General features: G+C 38.1%; 1 protein-coding gene across 3 annotated transcripts in view; it reads right to left on the reverse strand.

Moving 5' to 3' along the window:
• Nucleotides 1-21,232, reverse strand: part of cacna1db (calcium channel, voltage-dependent, L type, alpha 1D subunit, b) — an 88,178-nt gene that overhangs the window by 37,276 nt on the left and 29,670 nt on the right. For all 3 annotated transcript variants that reach the window (XM_069140786.1, XM_069140785.1, XM_069140784.1), the window contains exons 4-10: nt 15,789-15,928; nt 14,991-15,133; nt 12,266-12,418; nt 10,397-10,593; nt 8,315-8,418; nt 7,725-7,894; nt 143-217 (exon numbers count right to left, since the gene is read on the reverse strand). In XM_069140786.1, coding sequence (XP_068996887.1) covers nt 143-217; nt 7,725-7,894; nt 8,315-8,418; nt 10,397-10,593; nt 12,266-12,418; nt 14,991-15,133; nt 15,789-15,928 — 982 coding nt within the window. The remainder of the gene's footprint in view (nt 1-142; nt 218-7,724; nt 7,895-8,314; nt 8,419-10,396; nt 10,594-12,265; nt 12,419-14,990; nt 15,134-15,788; nt 15,929-21,232) is intronic.

A 21,232-nucleotide genomic window follows, 5' to 3' on the forward strand; every position in this document is an offset into this window, starting at 1 on the left:
TTACGATAAGGATGGAAAGGATCAGCGTAATGAAACACAAGGCATGCAAATACCAAAGCACACACAAAAGCACAAGCGAAGCACATGCATGTAGCGACACCCGCAGGGATGAAGATGAACTGACACGCGCAAACACATTTACCCTGTGTCTCTGTGGACTGAGTGAACCAGCCAAACTTTCCTTTCTTCTTCTCAGTAAGGTCAGCCAGCGTGACCCCTTGGTGTTATCAACATGCAGTTCACACAGCCAGACAACAGAGGAAGCAGTGAGTCAGTACACAGCAGAACAAGAGAGAGGAACATACAGCAAGAGACAGCTGCAATACAAACTACTAACATAGCTACCATGTCCAGAAAAAAGCTACTAAACACGTGCAAAGGGCATTCATAAATTATGTTTTTGCATAACAGACTGACTAAGCATAGACTATCTGGTCCTATTACAGTAAAATTCATTCGTTACATTCGCTTATAGCACAAAAGTGACAGAGAGGAAAAAGGTTAAAGCCAGTCAACTAGACCAAAAAAAAGGGGCAAATGAGAATAAGGGCCTTTAAATCAAAGGAATTCAGTATTATCATTAAGTAATAAGTGCTGACATTGGGAGTAACAACTCACAGCACAGTTTATCAACATTTAAAAAGTGAAATTGGATAAATTATATCTGATAATAATATGTAATAACCATTAGTTGTTCAGCACGGCTGATATCACTGATGCACTGATATTAAGATTTATGTCAGGACATAAATAACAGGATAATACAGAAATGTCAAGGATAGGCTACGTCTGTGGTAGTTTTAAAATCATGTCATCATTACATTTTCCACCAGAGACCACTGACTGTAAAATGCCCTGATTAATGTACACTGCATATCTTGGTCACAGTCCTTTAAAAACAAATATACAAAATTAGATAGCAGCCTCAGCAGCCCAGGATCATCTAAAGTGTGTAATACACCTGTCAGTCCACTAGAGGAAACTGTGCCTAGATGTGAAAAGTTAACGCATGTATGAGCAGGGTTGAAGAGGGAGGTCATGTTGCGAAATACAAAGCGTGATAAAGTTCACAGCAAATATCACTAAGTCCGGGAGTAAGCAAAAGTCAAAGTCGTAAGTAAATAATTTAAATAACGGAACATATAACTTACCTAAAGTCCAATGAGTAACTTACGCAACTTCCATAAATGTACTTATTTGAACCCAAACTACAATTTGTACCTAAATCTAACCACGTGGTTTTTGGTGCCCAAACCTAAGGCAGCTTAAAATGTGACACTGCCACAGCATCCTCTAGTGGACTGAAGGTTGTATTACATGCTTTGGCGATATACAGAATTAGCCCCAAATATCCAGTTTCTGTCAGACTACATCTCGTAATAATGTCCTATGAATTCTGGACAGAGCAACTATATAATATACCAAACTGGAGATGATTAACAATAAACAAGACTTTAGTAAGAAAACAAGATAGAAGGCAGAGAAGAGAACAACTGTTGGCAAACAAGAGAAAAACTATGAAGAAACAAAGGGAAGAAGGGGGAGGAAAAGGGGAATAAAACTAATGTTATCAGCAATCTACAGACAGTTTGTACACGGCACACAGACACTGCAGGAGAGAAAGTTAGTGTTGTCATCTACAACAATGACAGCAGTGGTAAAAGCAGGACAGCTACTGGAGAACATAAAGAACAGATATACACTGAGGGACTGTGAATGATTACAAGGCACTTAAGTATTAAAGTTTCATGTGATATACAGCCACATTTCAAGGCACCAAATTAAATGGGAAAATGCTCTTCGGGATTCTGTTCTACAAATCTGTTTCATTATTTGAACTGAATTTTACACATTAACATCCAAAGGACAGATTCTGCATCTTGGATTCTGCACAAGAAACCCCAGTGGTCTTGAGGTAAATTTGGAAACTCCACACTCACTGAGTGGTAATTACTGAGTCACCATGTCAGCTTATTTTCAAACCAAATACTAAAAATTATAATAACGAAGCAGACAAAACGATAAGAAAAACAGTAAAGAAGAAAAACAGGATGCTGTACTGTGGCCACGCTCAGTTCTGATTTGCATTTATGTTAATTATATAAGACTGCTCGCTTCTCACATCACTATAAAACACTCTAATGTAAACAGAGGATAAAATGTTATAAAAATGTATTTATGGTTCACATGACTGGCATGCAGTATAGATATACACAATGGAACATGGCAGAACACAAAATTTTGCACCCGATACGAGGCTGCTGTGTGCTCAAAGAAATGTGGTTTTCCAACCATTTCAGGGAGCCAAGCGTCTCTTCATTGTTTTTATTTATGGTTATTATGAAGGTTTAAAATAAAATAATTAAAACCACATAATGGCCTCAAAACACACAACAGTAAAAAAAAATAATAATAATAATTAAAAAAAAAAAAAATATATATATATATATATATATATAATTTTAGTGTTTGCTGCAGGGCTTTCTTGTTGCAATGCATCTTTCAGGTGCTCATATTTTGTTGTCACTCGGTAAGATCACTGTCTTTCTCTACACTTCCAAAGTAGTTTTTTTGAAGTAGACAACGTAGGAATGTGAGGAAGACAATGTATGAAGCACTCAGATCCTCGGATCTGTGCAAACCTGGCTACTCAAAATTTTAATTGAAAAAAAAGGCACAACTATAAGTTTTTGTTTGTTTGCTAAAGTTGACGCTTTACCAAAGTTAACAGTATAATATTTTGTGGGCCATGTGTCAAACCAACAAACTCAGGCAGAAATGCAACCAAAGATAACCAGCGTTTCTGATGTCATATTATTTAATAAGACAAATTATTTTATTGCTACAGCCAATGAGTTCAAATTAGCCACCCAATGGGACCTCTGATGGTCCAGTGTTGATCCTGAATTTTTTTTTAAAACAAAGTAACACATTATCAAAGGCCATTGTTTTAATAACACCGAATTCAAATGAAGACTGATGAAAGATGACAAAATCAAGTCCTTTATATGCTGTAGGAAATATGGAAATGGACAGCCTGACAGGCAAATATGTATTGCCATTTGTACCCAGTCAGTGACAGTGAGGTAAGACATCAATGTGTAACCTAAGGAAGGATTTTAACAGCTGTAAATCTAGTAAGATACACAAACTGAGAAACAGAGAGCGTACAATGATGGACAAAGTTCTTCTGAGTATTATAGCTACATCAGGCAAGTGTTTCATACATTTATTTTTACTTAATGAAATATTATCTCTGCTTTTTAATGTATGATGTCCTTGCAATTAGAAGGATATATTCTATTACTACACTAATACGTTTGTTATACAATATGTGTGTGTACAAACGTACTAACCTAATGCAAAATTATATCTATTATAGTTATTTTACATTCCTGAGTCATGATATCCATGTTTCAAGTGTTTTCCTGTCAAGATAGTGACATGCTATACAACACAAGTCATTTCTAAAGCTAATAAAACTCCATGTCTGTCTTTACAGTGCTGCTGTGCTCTACCTCACATGTTGAATGCAAGTACCATTATATTTATGACCCACACACCATGACTGAAGCCTTGAAATACTGCAGAGAAAAAAAACACAGATCTTGCCACTATAGAGACCATCAAGGATGTGACGATTCTGCACCACATGGCAGATGTAAGCAAAATAGTTGACAACTATGGGAGCAGAGTAAGTATTCCACTTTTCATCCTTTTCACATTACAGCCAGTTTACATAGCAACAAGTGATCTGAAAATTCGACTGCTTCATTAATTGCATGTTTGTACCTTTCTGCACTCCTACAGAGCACCTCTCCTGTCACTCTCCAAACACAGGCTGCATAGCGAGCGGCTGCTGTAAAGCAGGCTCTGATGTGGTCGTGCAAGCTGTATGAAAACACAAAATATGGCCCAGAGCGAGATGTTTAAAATGTGGGTATATTACTAAACTGGACCACCAATATTAAACAGATGGCAGTGTTTTTGTACCATTAAAATACAGAAAAATTAAAAGTATGCAAGTAAAAGTAAAATCTACTGTTAAAGTATTAAAAGATAAACAATTGGTTTTTATGTCAACATTTTTCCATTTCATTTTCTTAGACTTGACTATAGTACCAGGGTCAATAACGTCTTCGTGCAGTGAAGCGTTTTATTTTCTTGATAAATTTTTTTTTTAAAAAGTAATGTATTATAGTGTAATTTATAATTTCTTTACTTATTCAGTTTAGCTTTTGCTCAGCTTGGTTGATAGCACAGGGGGCTGTATCTTGTGACTTCCTGAAAAGATTAACTTTAAAACTAAGTTGTCACTTTCACAGAGGCCGAATAAAAAGTCAAATTATTTGTTTGCTTTCAGCTTAGGTAAAATGCAAGCACGGAAAAATATTTCATATTAAAGGTGAGACTGTTGAAACCGAAAAAAAATACTAAGGAGAAAATATAATCCTTTCAGATAGCCTGGATAGGGCTGTACAATGACATCAACAGCTGGAGATGGTCACAAACAAACACAAGTTTCTATAAAGAAGGGGAGGTTGAGTTCAGGAACTGGAGTCTTAAAGAACCAAACAATGAAGCCAGTGGAAAACACTGCGCACTGATGCATGACGATGGACGATGGGCCGATGGAAACTGTAACTGCTTGTGGCCATCTGCTTTGATGCCAGAGGTGCAAATTTTAACTCCTCATCCTTTCAGCTGAATGAAACATTTGCTTTCATAAACAATTCCATGACATGGACTGAAGCTCAGTGTTACTGCAGAGCTTAACACACCGACCTGGCCGTTGTGATAAACGAATCAGAGAACCGGAAGATATAGGAGCTGGTGCCGAAAGGACAAAAAGTCTGGATTGGCCTTTTCAGAGAATCCTGGAAGTGGTCTGATGGAAGTAAGTAGTCTTTCAGGTACTGGAAATCAGGCGAGCCTAATAACATCATGAAGAAAGAGTCTTGTGTGGCAGCGACTGTGGCATACAACAGCCAATGGGGGGACAGGAACTGTGATGTGAAGGCTGCTTTTATTTGCTACAGTTGTGGTGAGTGGTAACACAGTGATTCCATTATTAAATTAGGTTTATTTCTTTTACAGATGCAGTAAGAAAAACTACCCCAAAACAACAAATGAGGAGAAAAGTAACATTCATGGATATCAAAATTTGGTCAAATAATATATTTGTAATAGCTGGTAATGTTAGTGAGATTGTTTGTTTCTGAATGCACTGACATCAACTGCAGATGATGTGTTGTTGGTGTACTTGCTTTACTGATACATTAATGCTGTGAATAACAAAAAATAACCATCAATAAAACTAACACTAAAATCCATAGTAAACTAAGGATTTCTTAAACCTTAAAAAAGCTGCCTGTAAAGATGGAAAATGTAACTACCACATATTTTACTCTTATTTTTCAAAGTGTTTAAAGTTTTCAAAGACTGCAAATGATAATCCGGTTATATATTTTGTAACTGGTACGTGTTGTTTGTTCTCTTCTGGTTTGTTTTTTGTTGTTGTTACAGATGTGTCAAAGCAACTGATGACAGTAAGGTTGGTGAAAAGTGGCTCTTCTCTGGATCTAAAGACCCTACCTCTTTAAGAGGAGGACCTCTTAAGGAAAGTAATAATGTTTGACCCTACAGCAACATGATTTATGCAATTTAGATAAGCAACCTAAATATGCTATGATGTGGAGACATTGCAGCAGTTGTGGCTGAACAGAAGATAAATATATATAATAGTGCTCGTGAAGTTTTCCATGTGTGAGAAATGAGAAAAAAGTATGTAAGATGTTGTCAAACATGAGTGTGAGGGATGTTCTTGAGAGTGATATTCTGAAAAGTAAATCTTCTTGTATGTCAGTTTACAGAGAAGCTAAAACAGGAAGAAATGATGGGAGGCATCAAACTGAGCTGGAAGAAGCAGTCGGATGGAAATATCTTCAACAAAGAAGTGAAGGACAGAAAGAAGAAAAGGAGGAGCTGCAATGAAAAAGAGCTTTAACGTTGTCTATGGAGGATTTCTTTCCTTTGTCCTTTTAAATTAAATATTGCTGTTTTCTTGCTATAGTTTTAACATGATTAACATGTTTGTGTTTATGCTGTCACCTTATAAGAACTGCACATCTTAAGAAAATTTGTGTTATTGCCTGAGGGGTTTTTTATGTCTAAAATCTGTGTTGAGACGTGTATCTCTTGCTTCAGATTACATCAATGCCATATATCAATTATGGTTGTGTCTTCTAGATTCTACTGTCACAGCTAATTGTCGTATTGATTGGTTAATAGATATTTTTTTCTATAGTACTGTAGGCATGGAAGGTCAAGGCAGTACATACTGGAAATACTGGACTATAACAACAACATGCACAGTGGCATCAAGTGCAACGGGTCTGCTGCCACTTTTGGGAGAAAAACACACACACACACACACACACACACACACACACACACGCACACACACACACAGAGGTACATACGGATCTGGATATTGTGCATTTCAGTAAAAGGAAGCCAAAACACCAAGTATGTCAGTCAGAGAGCATTTTTAACAAAAGAAGGAAACACCTCAAACTTATAGAAGCACTTCACAGACAGACATCCAGATCGATGTCACAGAATTCAAGATGAGCAACCTTAGTTGTTAAATATGTATTAACAACATGTCATCAAAATATTCATATCATGAAATGTCACTATTATTGTTGGTTCATTTTTATATTTCTTGTAGCAATGCTCCACAGACTACATTCACAAAGGCTAACATTAGCTTGCAGGGATGTCACAAAGCTGTAGGCTGATGTCATTACTGTTCAGTCTGTCAGAATATTGTGTGTGTGTGTGTGTGTGTGTGTGTTGTGTGTGTGTGTGCAGTAGTATTTTAAATACAACAACATTTGATTGCTTTATTAGTTTTGGTATCAACAATTGTAATGAATGTATTTGAATGGAGTGTACAATCAAATACAGTGGAAAGCATTTGGTAAACTCCCTGTGTACTGAACATGTGGTTTGATTTCCAACAGTAATCTGTCATTATGTCTGTGGCACAGTGGTGCAGTGGTTAGCATTGTCGCCTCAGCGAAAAGGTTCTGGGTTCTCTCTGGGTACTCCAGCTTCCTCCCCCGATCCAAAAACATGCACCTCAGGTTAATTGGTGATTCTACAAATTGCCTTTAGGGGTGAATGAGAGCATGAATGGTCTTTGTTTCCATCTGTCTCTCAGTTGGCCCTGTGATGGACTGGCGACCTCTCCGAGGTGAACCCTGCCTCCACCCAAAGTGAGCTGGGATAGGCTGCAGCCCCCCCCCTGTGCCCTGTTCAGGATAAAGTGGGTATCGATAATGGATGGATGGATCTGTCAGTACGTTAATGAAGAAGTTTCATTTTGTCGCAATGAATAAAACTCTCGAAATCCATTAGTCCGCATGAAATCTCGGTTAAAAATGATGTATTATTGTTATGTATGAGTGTCATTTGCGTCACAGTTGAGCGAGGGGACCATTCGACATTGGTTTTATAATATATTAAAGGCAAAGTATTGGTGAGCTTATCAGAGTTGTGTTCTTCTCTTCACTTTGAATGGGACAAAGAGATCTGCAACGTCATTTTATGGCAGAAGAAGTTAAGGCTTGATGACTCACAGTCCTGTTTACATTCTTGATTCCTCTGCTTTAGGCAAAGAAAGAGAGACAAAATTGATAAAAATCCAGGTAACTCACGGTTGCGCTTGCCTTCCTCGTCTCCCTCCTCCTCATTCTCAGGGTCGATGTCCTCGGCCTGGGTGATCCAGTCCAGGTAGCCCTTCAGGTCTTCTTCCAACTGCTGCTTCTCGCGCAGCTTCTGGAAATCCCCTCGAGCCTTGGCCTTCTCTCGCTCTTTGGAAAACTCTCTGCAGAGAGAAAAGCTTAATGTCAAACCTGGGTCACGTAATACTGCACTGGATCACACCAGGAGGTTTTCTTTTTCTGATATTCATCAGTTTGTTGAGGATATTTTTGTGCCTGACAAGCACCAATAAATTTCATCCATTTCTATACCTACTTGTCCTGTTCAGGGTTACAAGACTGTTCATTAATTAATCATTTCCTGAATTTATTAGAAAATATTTTGGTGTTTGTACCAGATGGGTGGTGTTGATTCATTAAACAAGTAACAAAGGTCATTAGTTACACAAAATATTACTGTGTGCTTCATCCCATCCTTTTTATGCATCAAAGAAACAATATGTGCATCACACATGTACTGTAAACATCCTGTCTCTTCCCTGTTTTGTCAAAAGCATAAATCAAAACAGAAATATAAAACCTACCCACTCAACACACCCAAAACCAAGTTAAGAACAAAGAAGGATCCAAAGATGACTAGACTGACAAAGTAGACCCAGGGCAGCTCAAAGCCCATGGCATCATTCATCTACAGAGAAAGACAAGCAGAGAAGACGAAAACAGAATTAATCACCATGTTATATTTATAACTGATGTACCATAATCATTTTCTAGTTTTTGCACACATTATAATTTGTTCCCTTTTTACCCAAGAACATTCATAAGTCTTGAGGGAATAATACAGAAATCAGAGGAAAAGAGGAAGAGAAGTAGAAGAAAGAAAGAAAGAAAGAAAGAAAGAAAGAAAGAAAGAAAGAAAGAAAGAAAGAAAGAAAGAAAGAAAGAAGGATAGATAGATAGATAGATAGATAGATAGATAGATAGATAGATAGATAGATAGATAGATAGACAGATACTTTATTTATCCCACAAGGAGAAAAATGTTCGCAACACCAGTATTATAGACACAGGTAAAGATGAAGAATCATTAAGTTTAAAAAGATCAGTGTTATTTCATAGAAGTGCACTTATACAGCCGGCAGCCTGCTTGTGTCACACCTGTTAATGAATGACCACCTATCATCACCTTTATGTACAGACTGCACACTTTCTGCCACCTTTCAGAAAAATATAATTTAGTGCTTCTGACCCTCATGGGAATATTAACTTTTTTTATGCCCCAGTCACCTGTGAACATTTAGCAATCAAAGATGATGGAATTAAGTAATTGTGTGTGTGTGTGTGTGTGTGTGTGTGTGTGTGTGTGTGTGTGTGTGTGTGTGTTTTTTTACTTTTTAAATAAACCTATCTTGATTACTTTAGCTCAAGGATGTTTCTACACCAGTGCCAGATTTTAAATGAAAGTCAATAAACTTGAGGAAGTCCAAAGCTCATAATTTACTCCTGAGGGATGGAAATATTCAACTTTAAGCTGCCACTACAAACTGGAGCAGGGAACAGTGACCACTATAGGGAACTACTGACAACTAGGTCAGCAATGAGTAAGAGGAAGTATTTATTTATATGATAAGTAGTAGTAATGTGGCTGTTGTAAATGACCTCAATAAAACAAAAGTATTTTTAATTCAGCTGCCTGGGAAAGAAACACTGAACTCATAGTTGGAGTTTTTACATAGTTCCTTTCACCCCATATATATGTGCATATTTCTACTTTAATACTCATTTTACCTCAAAAAGCAATCACTCTGACTTCAGCCATAGCACAATATTTATCCCCCCACACTGCAGAAACTGACTTTAGTAGGAAAGGTCAAAGGTCAGATTTAATTCGTCAGTCTGTTTATCTCCACCTATTGATCCTCCTCCTTTCCTCCTTCTGGGTTTATCTAATGTCTTTCCTTCCACCACTTTAACAGCAGCACTAGCATGGAATCGCCATGGCAACACGTACAGTACATGCATGAGAGCAGTAAAGAGTGTGTGAGGCACACAGAGGGACACAGAGGGACACAGAGAGACAGAGAGGGACACAGAGGGACACAGAGAGACAGAGAGGGACACAGAGGGACACAGAGAGGCAGAGAGAGACAGAGAGAGACGGGAGAGAAGGAGAGAGAGATGCTTATTATTTCGTGGATGAGGGTCTCCATCAATAAAAGGGTGTGGGTAGATTGTGATGAAAACTCATTGTCAATGCTGAGTGTTTTGGCTAATTAAAAGCTGTTGGTGATTTTTTTTTTTTTTTTTTTTGCTGATGAGAAGCTGAGCGTTTTTCAGTTTTTAAATACTTGCTATTAACTAAAAGAAAGTTGATTGTTCGGGCTACAGCTCTCACTGAGGACTTCTTTCAAAAACAAAAACATCATGTGTGAATTTGCAGGAGACAGAAACAGAGATTCTATAAATTAGGGGCCTAAATAAGTATGCGAAATAACTGAGATGAGGTCCATTCATATTTTCAAACATCCTGGAAGAGACACAACATTCAACAAAATAAAGAAAATCTCAGGCATTTTCAATTTTGAGACACATGGAGAAAGAAAACCAAAATATGCTGCCCAGTTTGGGCTTCATGTGAGTAATATTGATGCAGATTGGCAGATTACCCAGTAGAGAACGTCAGTCCAGCCCTCCATGGTGATGCACTGGAACACAGTGAGCATGGCAAACAAAAAATTGTCAAAGTTGGTGATGCCATTGTTGGGGCCTTGCCAGCCCTCTCGGCAAGCTGTACCATTGAACAGACAGTGACGGCCGTGCCCTGATACCGCGCACGGCGTGGCCTCTTCTTCTGCCAGGGCACCTGGAAGTACAGAGACACACAGGTGAATCTACTGGTGCATAGTAAAGGCTGAGAAGACTTGAAAGGAGCAGTATGTGGGATTTCGTGGCAATTAGCAGTGAGTTGCAGTCTGTAAGTGAACACTTCTCACTTCCTCCTCCCCTTTCTAAGTATGTTTGAAAATCGATGGTTGGTTTGTCCCAACATGGAGAGCTCTGTGGAAGAGGACCTGCTCCCTATGTAGATATGAAGCGCTTATTCTAAGGTCACAAATACACAATCTACGTTAGTTTCAGGTGATTACACAGTAATGAAAACATACTTATGAATATTATATTTCAAGTCTGCCTAACGATTGCCCTAAATCCTACACACTGAAACATTAAAACTGAATAAACTGATTGATATTAATATCACCGTATGATAAAACACTTCCCAAGCCCACTTTTTTAAGAACAAAATGTGAGATGACTTGATTTTGCGGTTGAGATGTACGTCATCAACACATTCAATAAAAACAACAAGGCACCAAAGGCATATTCCATTTATCTTATTTTATGTCCTGTAACTGCTTTTTTTTTTTTATTATGACATTATGGCTATTATTACCTTATACAGAGATAATCATACAGTTGTTTAAGCCTTATCACTGAGCACATGGAGGTCAGTGGTTCATAAATCCACCCATGCAGCGATGGAAACGTCACACTTTACAATTATATGTCCTGTAATCATTGGATTACTCCATAATTATTTTTGAAAATTATAGTACACCCTCACATTAAATATGCCCCACCCCCTCTCACAAAGCAGATTAACCCACGTTAAACTTTCTTTTTAAAATATCCACAGCACATGTATACAAATCCGAATCCACATTTCACTTTAAATGTACGTCCTCCCCACCCACCCACAAAACATACAAAACCCACAAGACAAGTGCTTTTCTCAGAGCCAGTAAACAGACACAAATGAGTGAGATTAACGGGAGCTTCTGTCTCGCTCAGTTTTGACCCCTCGATTTAAGTCTACAATGCTTTTCCTGACATCAACAAGCAGACAGATCAAAGAGAGGGAAAGAGGAAAAGATTAGGTGAAACGTGTACAAGGGAAACGGTGACAACAGAGAGTGACACTCAATGAAAACTGCCGTCATACTACTGTGTAGCCCACCAATCCCTGTGATTTAAGATGCTTTGCTCCTGTCAGTCAGCAATTTAGGATTATGACTCTGGTTTTATGTGCATATTCACATATACACTTGACATTCATGACTGTCCATCAATTTATCCTTACTTCTTGAATGATTCTGCCATGCTGGAGTAAAAGTCAAGCATGTTTACATAAGAGCCAGAAATTAGTCATTTAATCGCTAGATTTAATCCACCATCTGCTGTTCTGTCCTGTTTTCAGCAGCCTGTCACCATTCACATACAATGTACACGTGTCCATTCATTCACATGGATTAAATCCTGTATCCATCCTGTTAAACTGAGATGTATATGCCTGTTTATGTTGCAGGCTGTAGGACTCAAATTAAATGGATTTAAAGAGTACAAATCCCTCTTAAAAAGCCCTGCATAACATTCCCACGTTCAAAGACGAACAGCTGAAACTGAGGGGTAAAATATCCGACACAAATAAATGAAAACAAAAGCAAGTCAAGAAAAAAAAAATCTCTGCACTATCTTACCTGTTTGTATCACGTAGCACGTAGCGTGCATTTTGCCGATGAAGAGCTCGAGGCCGATGATGGCGTAGATAATAATTACAAAGAGGACCAGCAGAGCGATGTGAAGCAGGGGAACCATGGCTTTAATAATGGAATTTAAAACCACCTGTAAACCTGCAAATATACACAGAAGAAGAATTCAGACAAATTTGAATTTCTACCCATAAAAAAAAAAAAAAAAAAAAAAAAAATCCGCAACAAGGTCTTAACTAAAGAACAAACAAGTGTTGTAACAAGTTGATCAATAGAAAATTAAACTGCAACTATTCTGACAATTAAATATGTCTTTTAGTCATTTTTAGGACTAATTGCCAAATATATGCCAATTCTGTAATGTGAGAATTTTGTTAGTGAACAATAATGGTCAAATAAAAGAGGGTATTGAAATGTGTTGCTTTGGGAGCTGTGAAAAATTATAAAGTAATCTTCCACTATTTTCGACCATTTTCTTAAACAAAAGGATTTCACTCATGGAAATAATCCTTAGCTGCAGCGCCAGAACAAACCTATGTGTTTATGCCAACATGGTAAATCATGACATTTATGCCCAAAGTTAAACCATTCTAAATTGTAAACATTACTAAAAACCCTGTTAGAGCAAGAGAAGTATCTCAAACTGAATGACCAGATCAACACCAGAATGATTCACTTAAATATTGAGTTAAGCCTATTTCTGTTTTTCACTCAACAACCTAAAATAATTTCCCTCCTTTACCTCCAGAAGGACACAGAAAAGTTGCACATTTTCATTTTCATTAGTAATTAATCTTCCAACTGTTTTCTAAGTTTTATAAAATAAATATAAAACATAAGACATGGTGAAAAATGCCACTTAATATTTCCTAAGGAAGCAGACATACTCATAAAAAAATAAAAAAAAAATTCTCTATCAGTTGTCATAATAGCATTATCTGTATTAAACACCTCCAGGAAAAGAAAACCAACAAACTGTGACCTCCGCAAACAAGCCAAAATATCACAGCTTAATTAAACCAGCTAACAAAGACAAACGTTAATGTTAAAGCAGAATAGAAGTGAAAATGTAATTTCAGCTCAGAAGAACTTCATCTTTCCCAGATGTTTTTTCTTCTCTGAGACTGGTGGATGGCATGTTGCTATGGCAACTCAAAGAGTGCAGACACATTAGGGCATGTGTTGATGTGAGGTCAAATGTGTGGTGAAAACAGAAGCAGAGAAGGAAGCAGTATCTCCTGGGTGATAAAAGAACAAGGCAAAACAGTAGGGACCATACATCCATCTTCCATGGTGATTCCTCGCGGATTCTTACATTTACCTTCACCAAGGAGGTTTTGTTTTCTGTGCAGTTTGTTTTGTTTGTTTGTCTGTTTGTCTGCAGGATTGCACAAAAACTACCTGGAAAATGTGTATAAAAAATTGGTGAAAGGGTGTAACATGGGCAAAGGAAGAACCCATTGAATTTTTGGAAGGGACCCTGAGTCACGGGTTGGAGCCACAAATTATTTTTAACTTTCATTAACATTCCAACATAGGACTTTGAGATGAGATTTAATTGTTAACAATTTCTCTGTGTGGTTGCATTATTGTTTTAACACTTCATTTTTACAAAAATCCAAAACACTGATTTGGTCTTATCCTACGCAATCATGTAACAATCTAAAAAAATAATAATAATTATCTAATATGCTGAAGTATTTAAAACATTCAAATCAAATGTGTCTTCATACGGCTCAGTGCAGGTAAACTGGACCACAGTGACGTACCAAGCCATGTAATTTTGTACATATACAGTAGGCTACAGTCATTAGTGTCACAAATTGTTTGTGTCACAAATTACTGTGTTAAACAGTATTTTGCCTGTTAAATACAATTAACTGAGTTATGAATTGTTGTGTTATAAAGCTATAACCGTTAGTAAGAAGGGTGTGCAGGTAACAAGGGTCCCCTCTCAATATGTCCTACATGACACAGTGAGGCACGCTGTGCACCAATGAGGAAGTTACCCTTGAATATCTCTAATTCTACAAGTATATCATTGCCAAATGAGTCATGTCAGCTATGCATCAGTATGGCGGTATTTATGTATGGCCTTTTTGTTAATTAATACTGGAATCTGAATTGACTCAAATGAACTGGTACACATACACAGGTGGATCAGAGAGTTCAGAGACTCCTATTGTTGCGCAAGAACAGAGTGCAGCACCGTAATGTGGACAGATCACAGAGTAATAAAAGAAGATATCCAATAATGATAAAATGATGTCATATATATAGTAATATCAGTCAGAGAGACCAAACCAGTACTTTTGATAACTACATTTTTCTTCTGATACTTCTGTAATTTTACCGAAGAAGGATTTTTCATGCAGGACTTTTGCTATATTAGTACTTTTACTTCAGTACAGGATGTGAATAGTCCATCCACCACTGTTTCATTTGTTTCCTGGCTACATCTCTCTGAGGGTGTGTACACAGCTTGTCACTGTTGATTCTACATAGAGTTGACTTGCCTCACATGCTTCCCAGTACAGACAGTAGCTACATCCACCTTCAACCATATTAGAGGTCTGATCTCACAGGGTTTTTGAAAACTCCTTTGTGGGAATACAGGACCTTTATTTTATGAAAATAATTAAATATGATAAGATTGACTTGTATGATTTGACTTGGCCTCATGGACTTAAAAGGCATTTCTGCACTGACTCACTGGGAACTCCTGAGACAAGGCGAAGGGGTCGTAGAACGCGAAAGGCTCGGAGGGCCTTGACATCAAACCCCCCAGGTTTGCCTCCAGACTGGCTGCCAGAGTCAGCGTCTTTGGTTATCATCTCCAGAACCACACTGAACAACCTGGAGAAGGAAAGTTTAGGTAAAGAGAGACAGATGTGTGAGAGAGCAGGAGAAAGAGGGAAAAGAGGGCAGTGACATGAAAACAGAGCAAAAAAAGATGAAAGCACAAGAGTCAGAAAGCACAGAACAAAGCCATGTGTCCTCTTTGTAGTTGTCTCTGTGCCCACGCACATCTGTGTGCAAAAGTGTGTAAGCTTCTATATGTGTGGTTAATGTGTGTGCCCTTCATGTCTATGCATATTTACCTTTAGCTTTTCACACCTCAGCACAGTTTGCATTGAAGTCCGGCAGGGCCAGGTGGTCTACTCAGAAACCGACACTCTATACAAAGCCGTGGGTTTGTGTGTGTGTGTGTGTGTGTGTGTGTGTGTGTGTGTGTGTGTGTGTGTGTGTGTGTGTGTGTGTGTGTGTGTGTGTGTGCGTGCGTGCGTGCGTGCGTGCGTGCGTGCGTGCTTCGTCTGGCTACTGGAAATGACGACAATTTACAAGCTGATGAACCATTTTTAATCGAGAGACTAAAGCAAATGAACATTGAGTTACGGTGCTTGTACAGTGTACGTATGTTTTATAGTATATGAAAGGCCATACAAGAGATTGTGTGTATGATTCAGGCTTAAGTGTATGTAAGAAAAAAACTGTGTGTGTGTGAACTCACCCCACTATGACGATGACAAAGTCCAGCATGTTCCAGCCGTTTCGGACGTAGGAGTTTTGGTGCATGACCAGGCCATAGGCAATAATCTTCATAAATGTCTCAATAGTGAAAATGATCAGGAAGGCATATTCTACTGTTTCCTGCATAGAGGGAAAGGATTCAAGGAAGGAAAATACAAGGGAGAGAGTGAGACAATGAAAAAGAATAGAAGAAGTTACTTCAACTCGTGAGTGAAGTAATATGTATGTACAGATGTAATGATTAAAAACTGGTATCGGGCACAACATAAAAGAAAACAGTTGGGCTGGTAACCAGGGAAATGATTACAACCGTTTTCTGTTTTTCAAACCAGGGGAAATTTATCTTTGATTATACTCCTGCTGACTTACAGTAAGAGCAGGTCTCAACCAATAAAGTGTCAAATGTCAGTCTCAGAATAAACAAGGACACATTTAAACTTTGTCTTTGCCACACTTTCAATGCTACCTCCATCCTGTCACAAATTCTCAAACTTAACACAACGGTTTTGGTTCGCCACATTCACCAAATGTACCCCTCAAGCTGACATTACATGACACACTGTGCTTCCAGTTTAAGAACCATCTGTGTGTCAGTGAAGGTGTATTTATCCTCACTGATTCTAGAAGAACAGGACATAAAGGACTTAAAGCACTTAAAACTGTACATTGTTCTGTTTATTTTTCACTCTTATACTTCAGTTGCCACAGAAAAATCCATTTAAAATTCAACGTCAAACATTCAAGGCCATCCTTTAGTTAGCGAATACAAAGCTTATAAGGTTTCTTTTGAAAGCTCAAAGTTTTCATCCAGCAGCGGCTTTATGAAATATGTAACATCTGCCTTTTATAGAGGGATGCGACTGCGGCTGAAAAATACTTTCTTAGTCCTGCGCCACATAATGAGGCATTCAGGTAACCATCAAAAACACAGCACAGAAAGTCATTTACTTTCCATTAACTGTTAGGAATAAAACAATAAACTATGGACTAAAGATCACAATGGATGAACACATGCGGAAGTTCAAACTGAAACAGCACAAATTTCAAAAGGTGTCACAATGTTAATGATGCCGTGTGATTGACAGATGATCTCTGGGGAAAAGCAGTGCAACAAACACCAAAGAGACCAATAAGCAATAAAGATGTAGCAAATACAATATTTCAAGGCCAAAAAAAATCTCAAAGACTTAGTCATAGTGTATGTCCTGCTGCATCATCTGAACGTTTCCATGGTAACTATGTGTCGGGTAATGAAAGCAGGTCCCTTAATTTGGATATCCACACACACACACACACACACACACACACACACACACACACACACACACACACACACACACACACATCTATTTATTGTAATTATATATTATTTCACTTTCTCACCTCCACTTTCTTTCTCTCTCTGACAGAAACACGCTTCCCTCTCCTACATATCTCACTTCTCCCTTTCAGTCTCTCCCACACACTAACTCTCTATCCCTCCAGCTCACCAAGCAAAAGGTTAGTGAGTCGGCAGGTTTTAAGGCCCATTAAGCTAAGCACTCCTTAATCTAAAGGACACAAACTCACAAAGCGCACTCGGACAACAAAGAAACACTGGTTACTGAAAGACACTGACGACATCGGTGACACTCAGAATTCACACCAAAGCACGCGGGCAGAGACCTGCAGTGGTACACAAACTCAAACCACGCTTCAGAAAGGCAGCCAGCCAGCCAGACGAACAGCTTCATAGAGGGATTGATACTGTCGGTGCTCCTGGCACTGGGGACTTAAAGAAAGCCTCGTTCAGAAAGTAAACCTAAACAGCAGCAATTGTACATCGGTAACACCATGTAGCTACCACCAGGGTGTTTTTCAAGCTTCATAACTGTATTTATTTTTATATTAATGATAACATCAATAATTGCAGCCTACTTTAGATTTAAGTGTTATTTTCAAACAGCCACTGGCTTTCAGTTCTGCATGTTTCTACTTGACCATCACAACTATTTTGCACAGCAGTTATGGCCCATGATGGAAACTTTGAAACCTTCAGTATGCATACACTAACAATCGTCTTTTTTAGTGAAATAAACTTGTTTTTTTCTAGCAAACCAGAAAAAACACCTGAATTTCACATGTGCACAATCACATGGGACCACATGGTACATGTGATTGTGCACATATGAAACATGGTTTTGGAACATTTTAATGGTGTTATGTTTGAAGCACATGTACATTTCTATTTGAAAACATTTCTACATATTTTCCCATGTTATCATAAGTTGCAACATGTGGTAATCATGTGTTGTACATGCGATGACTTGTGTTGCATGTTTTTTTTTTCAGTAACTGATTCATCTTTTGAAAGAAAACATAATTAGCTTATTCATAGATTCTGGATTTATTTATTTTTAATAAGAAAGCTGATGTAAAACTATTCACAGAACTTTTGTGAATCCTAACGCTGCAGTGATACTTCAAGACAATATGGCCTCGACAAAAATGAAAGCAGACTTGACTTTCACTCTGATTAATGATACAACTAAAGCAAAGGTCTGTCTTTTGATTTTCATACAGTACATTTTCCATGTCAGAAAGTAATAATTAAGCACTGCAAAATATTCACCAGTAATATTAAATATCCATGATTTGAAGTGGATGAGCCAAAACATGATAAATCACTGCTGTGGTCCTCTGATATTACAGAATTGTCCAGATGCATTCGATGAACAACTGTTGCTGAGTAAATATTGATTTTCAACAATGGCCATGTCTTTGTCTGGATCTTTATTGTTAACTGGTGTAAGCTGAGTGTTGTGTCACCACTGTAGCTGGGTGATGACCTGTTAAGGTCAACAAGCACCATGATTCAGAGCTGTTTCGCACTGATAAGAGCCTTCAAAGCACACATGAACACACACCTGCCTCCATCCAATTTAACATTCTTGCTCCATCCTGCTGTTATTTACACAAGTCTGAAATGTCTTCTCTTCTGCTCAGTGAACAGCTGCCATTGTTGGGACATAAATCTGTTTACTCAGTCACATTGTGTGGACCCACGTGCCTTTTGGGGCCAAAAAATAAAGTTGCCCCAGTGTTAATCATTTAATATTTGTATGAAGACTTGGGGTTAAACAAGTTGTATTCATAGTTATATTAAATCTCCAGGAAGTTATTGGAAGTCAATGTATTTTCCTCTGTAGTGATATAAACACAACCATGTGTGTGTGTGTGTGTGGTGTGTGTGTGTGTGTGTGTGTGTGTGTGTGTGTGTGTGTGTGTGTGTGTGCGTGTGTTCAGGTTGTGACCTGGGAGTGAAGCTGATAATCAGCAGGTCTGTGCATGAAGAATGGAGATTACTTCGGGACAATGGAGACAACAAACACAGTGGTCACATGATCTTACATACCAACTTAAACCGCAAGAAGCGTATAAACACTCACATACAGAGAATTGCGCACACACACAATAGAGAATACGCACAGCAATTAGGCTACACGAGCATCTAACAAATCTGACAGGTGTTCAAAAGCCAAATCAACAGTTTGTGTTTTGAATTTATGCCTTTAATCATCAATTTAGGTTTGCAGTATTTGCTTTAATTACCTTGAGGCAGTGTGTTTGTCTGCATATATTATTTATTGGTCGCAATACTAAAAAGGACACATTATCATTAGATTTTTGACTGTTGAACAGCTAGATCAAGTGATGCTTATTCTGCTTTTGAGTACATATTTTTTTGAGTACGAGGCTATATAAATATTTTAAAATATGTTGAAAAGTACATTTTGTCCAGACACAATTAGTTAATTAACAATTAGCTAAATGCCCAGTTCGTCAACTGTATCCGAGGGATGTTTTCTGCTCATACAACTGCAGAATGAACCGACAAACCACTGAAACCGAAGTGAAAAAGAAAATCCCTGAAACAGCTAATCGACAAAATGTTGCAACAACAAGAGCAGCAGAAAGCAGTTTTCATGGGGTAGGTGCATGCATATACTGCTGTTAATAAAACTAGACACCTCCTGCAGCTGCTTTACTTTAAAAGCTTTCCATTAAAAGAACAGGATTTTGGCTTTTACTGTGAAGCAGCTGCAGGGAAACGGTTTAATCTCTGAGGGTAGCTGAGGTTGTTTCATTCCAGTTTTTTTGTGTACATAAAGGTTTTTGTCTTAGCAGGTAAAGAAAATTCCAAAATATAAACTCATTAAACTTTTGAAGAAAGCACAGCTCAACTATTACAAACTATTATTATATACAATTTTCCAAATAAAATGTTTTTTCATTCTGATAGTTTTAACAATGCTATTTGTATAATTCAGCAACTCAACTGTGTAAAGCCCAATGACAAAGTAATTGTACATTTAAGCCCACACAGTCTAAATGAAAGAAAATGAGGAGACATGCTCATGTAACCTCACCTCTCCTCCTCCCTGCAGGGCACAGGAGTGGATTTATAGGTAGAAAAATAATCACCTTTGGCCTCTGCCCTACAACATACTTCATGATGGCTATAACACACATGGCACGACGTTATATAATAAATACTGAATCCCTTTTATTCCTCACATCCCCAGGGGATTCCTGGATAGTAAGCAGTGTTTGAGACTAACACGTGGCACGGGCCTGAAGCTGTGTCTGCGTGAGAGAACAAGAGTGGGGTTGAGTGCTGACCAGGAGGTGGAGAGAGAGCCCCCCCAGACCCTGTTAACCCTCTTCTCTGGACGACTTTTTGTTCTGTTAAAACTGGGGAGGAGACCGTGCAGTTACATACTGGTGTGCTGGAGAGCTGTTGTGTTTGGTTTTGTTTTATTTAAACTTCTTCCAGAAAGGATGGAGTCTCCCTGTTCTCATTCCCTGTGTCCAAGCTCAGTGTAGAGCGCTCCCTCCTTTCATGCTTGTAGTAAGGATGATGTTTCCATGGTAATCGGACTTGTTTCATGTGTGGGCAGAGAATGAGACACGAAGTAGTCCAGTTAGGGATACTCAAGACAACTGCCTGGTCGAGCAGAGTATACAAGATAAATAATAGACTCCACTGATCAACTCCAGTCTATAATCAGACCTTTAGCTTGAACTTTTCCAATATTGCAGTATACATTTTTGTAGCCAGAAAATACTGTTAAATCTGAAAGTGAGTGAGAATTTCACACATAGTGCTTTAAGCATCAATATTACTTTTCAATTATAAATGTTTATAATTTCCTCACATTAAATGTAAAGCTTTGTCACAAAAAGTCAAAATATGTTTTGAAAAATATCTTTATATGTCTGAGGGAGGAAAATTTAATTCAATTGCTCACTGCTAATGACAACCACCCAAACTGTATAGAAGACGTCTGAAAAGCCACAAATATTTCCCTGGAAGAGCGAAAGGTAAAATACATTTTCCACTGTAAACATTTAGCATCTCGGTAGCTGATTTCAATAATTCTC

The sequence above is a fragment of the Embiotoca jacksoni genome, unplaced genomic scaffold (genome assembly GCF_022577435.1).
Source record: "Embiotoca jacksoni isolate LCO1_2020_lvr unplaced genomic scaffold, fEmbJac1.0.p SCAF_9, whole genome shotgun sequence".
Lineage (NCBI taxonomy): Eukaryota > Metazoa > Chordata > Actinopteri > Embiotocidae > Embiotoca > Embiotoca jacksoni.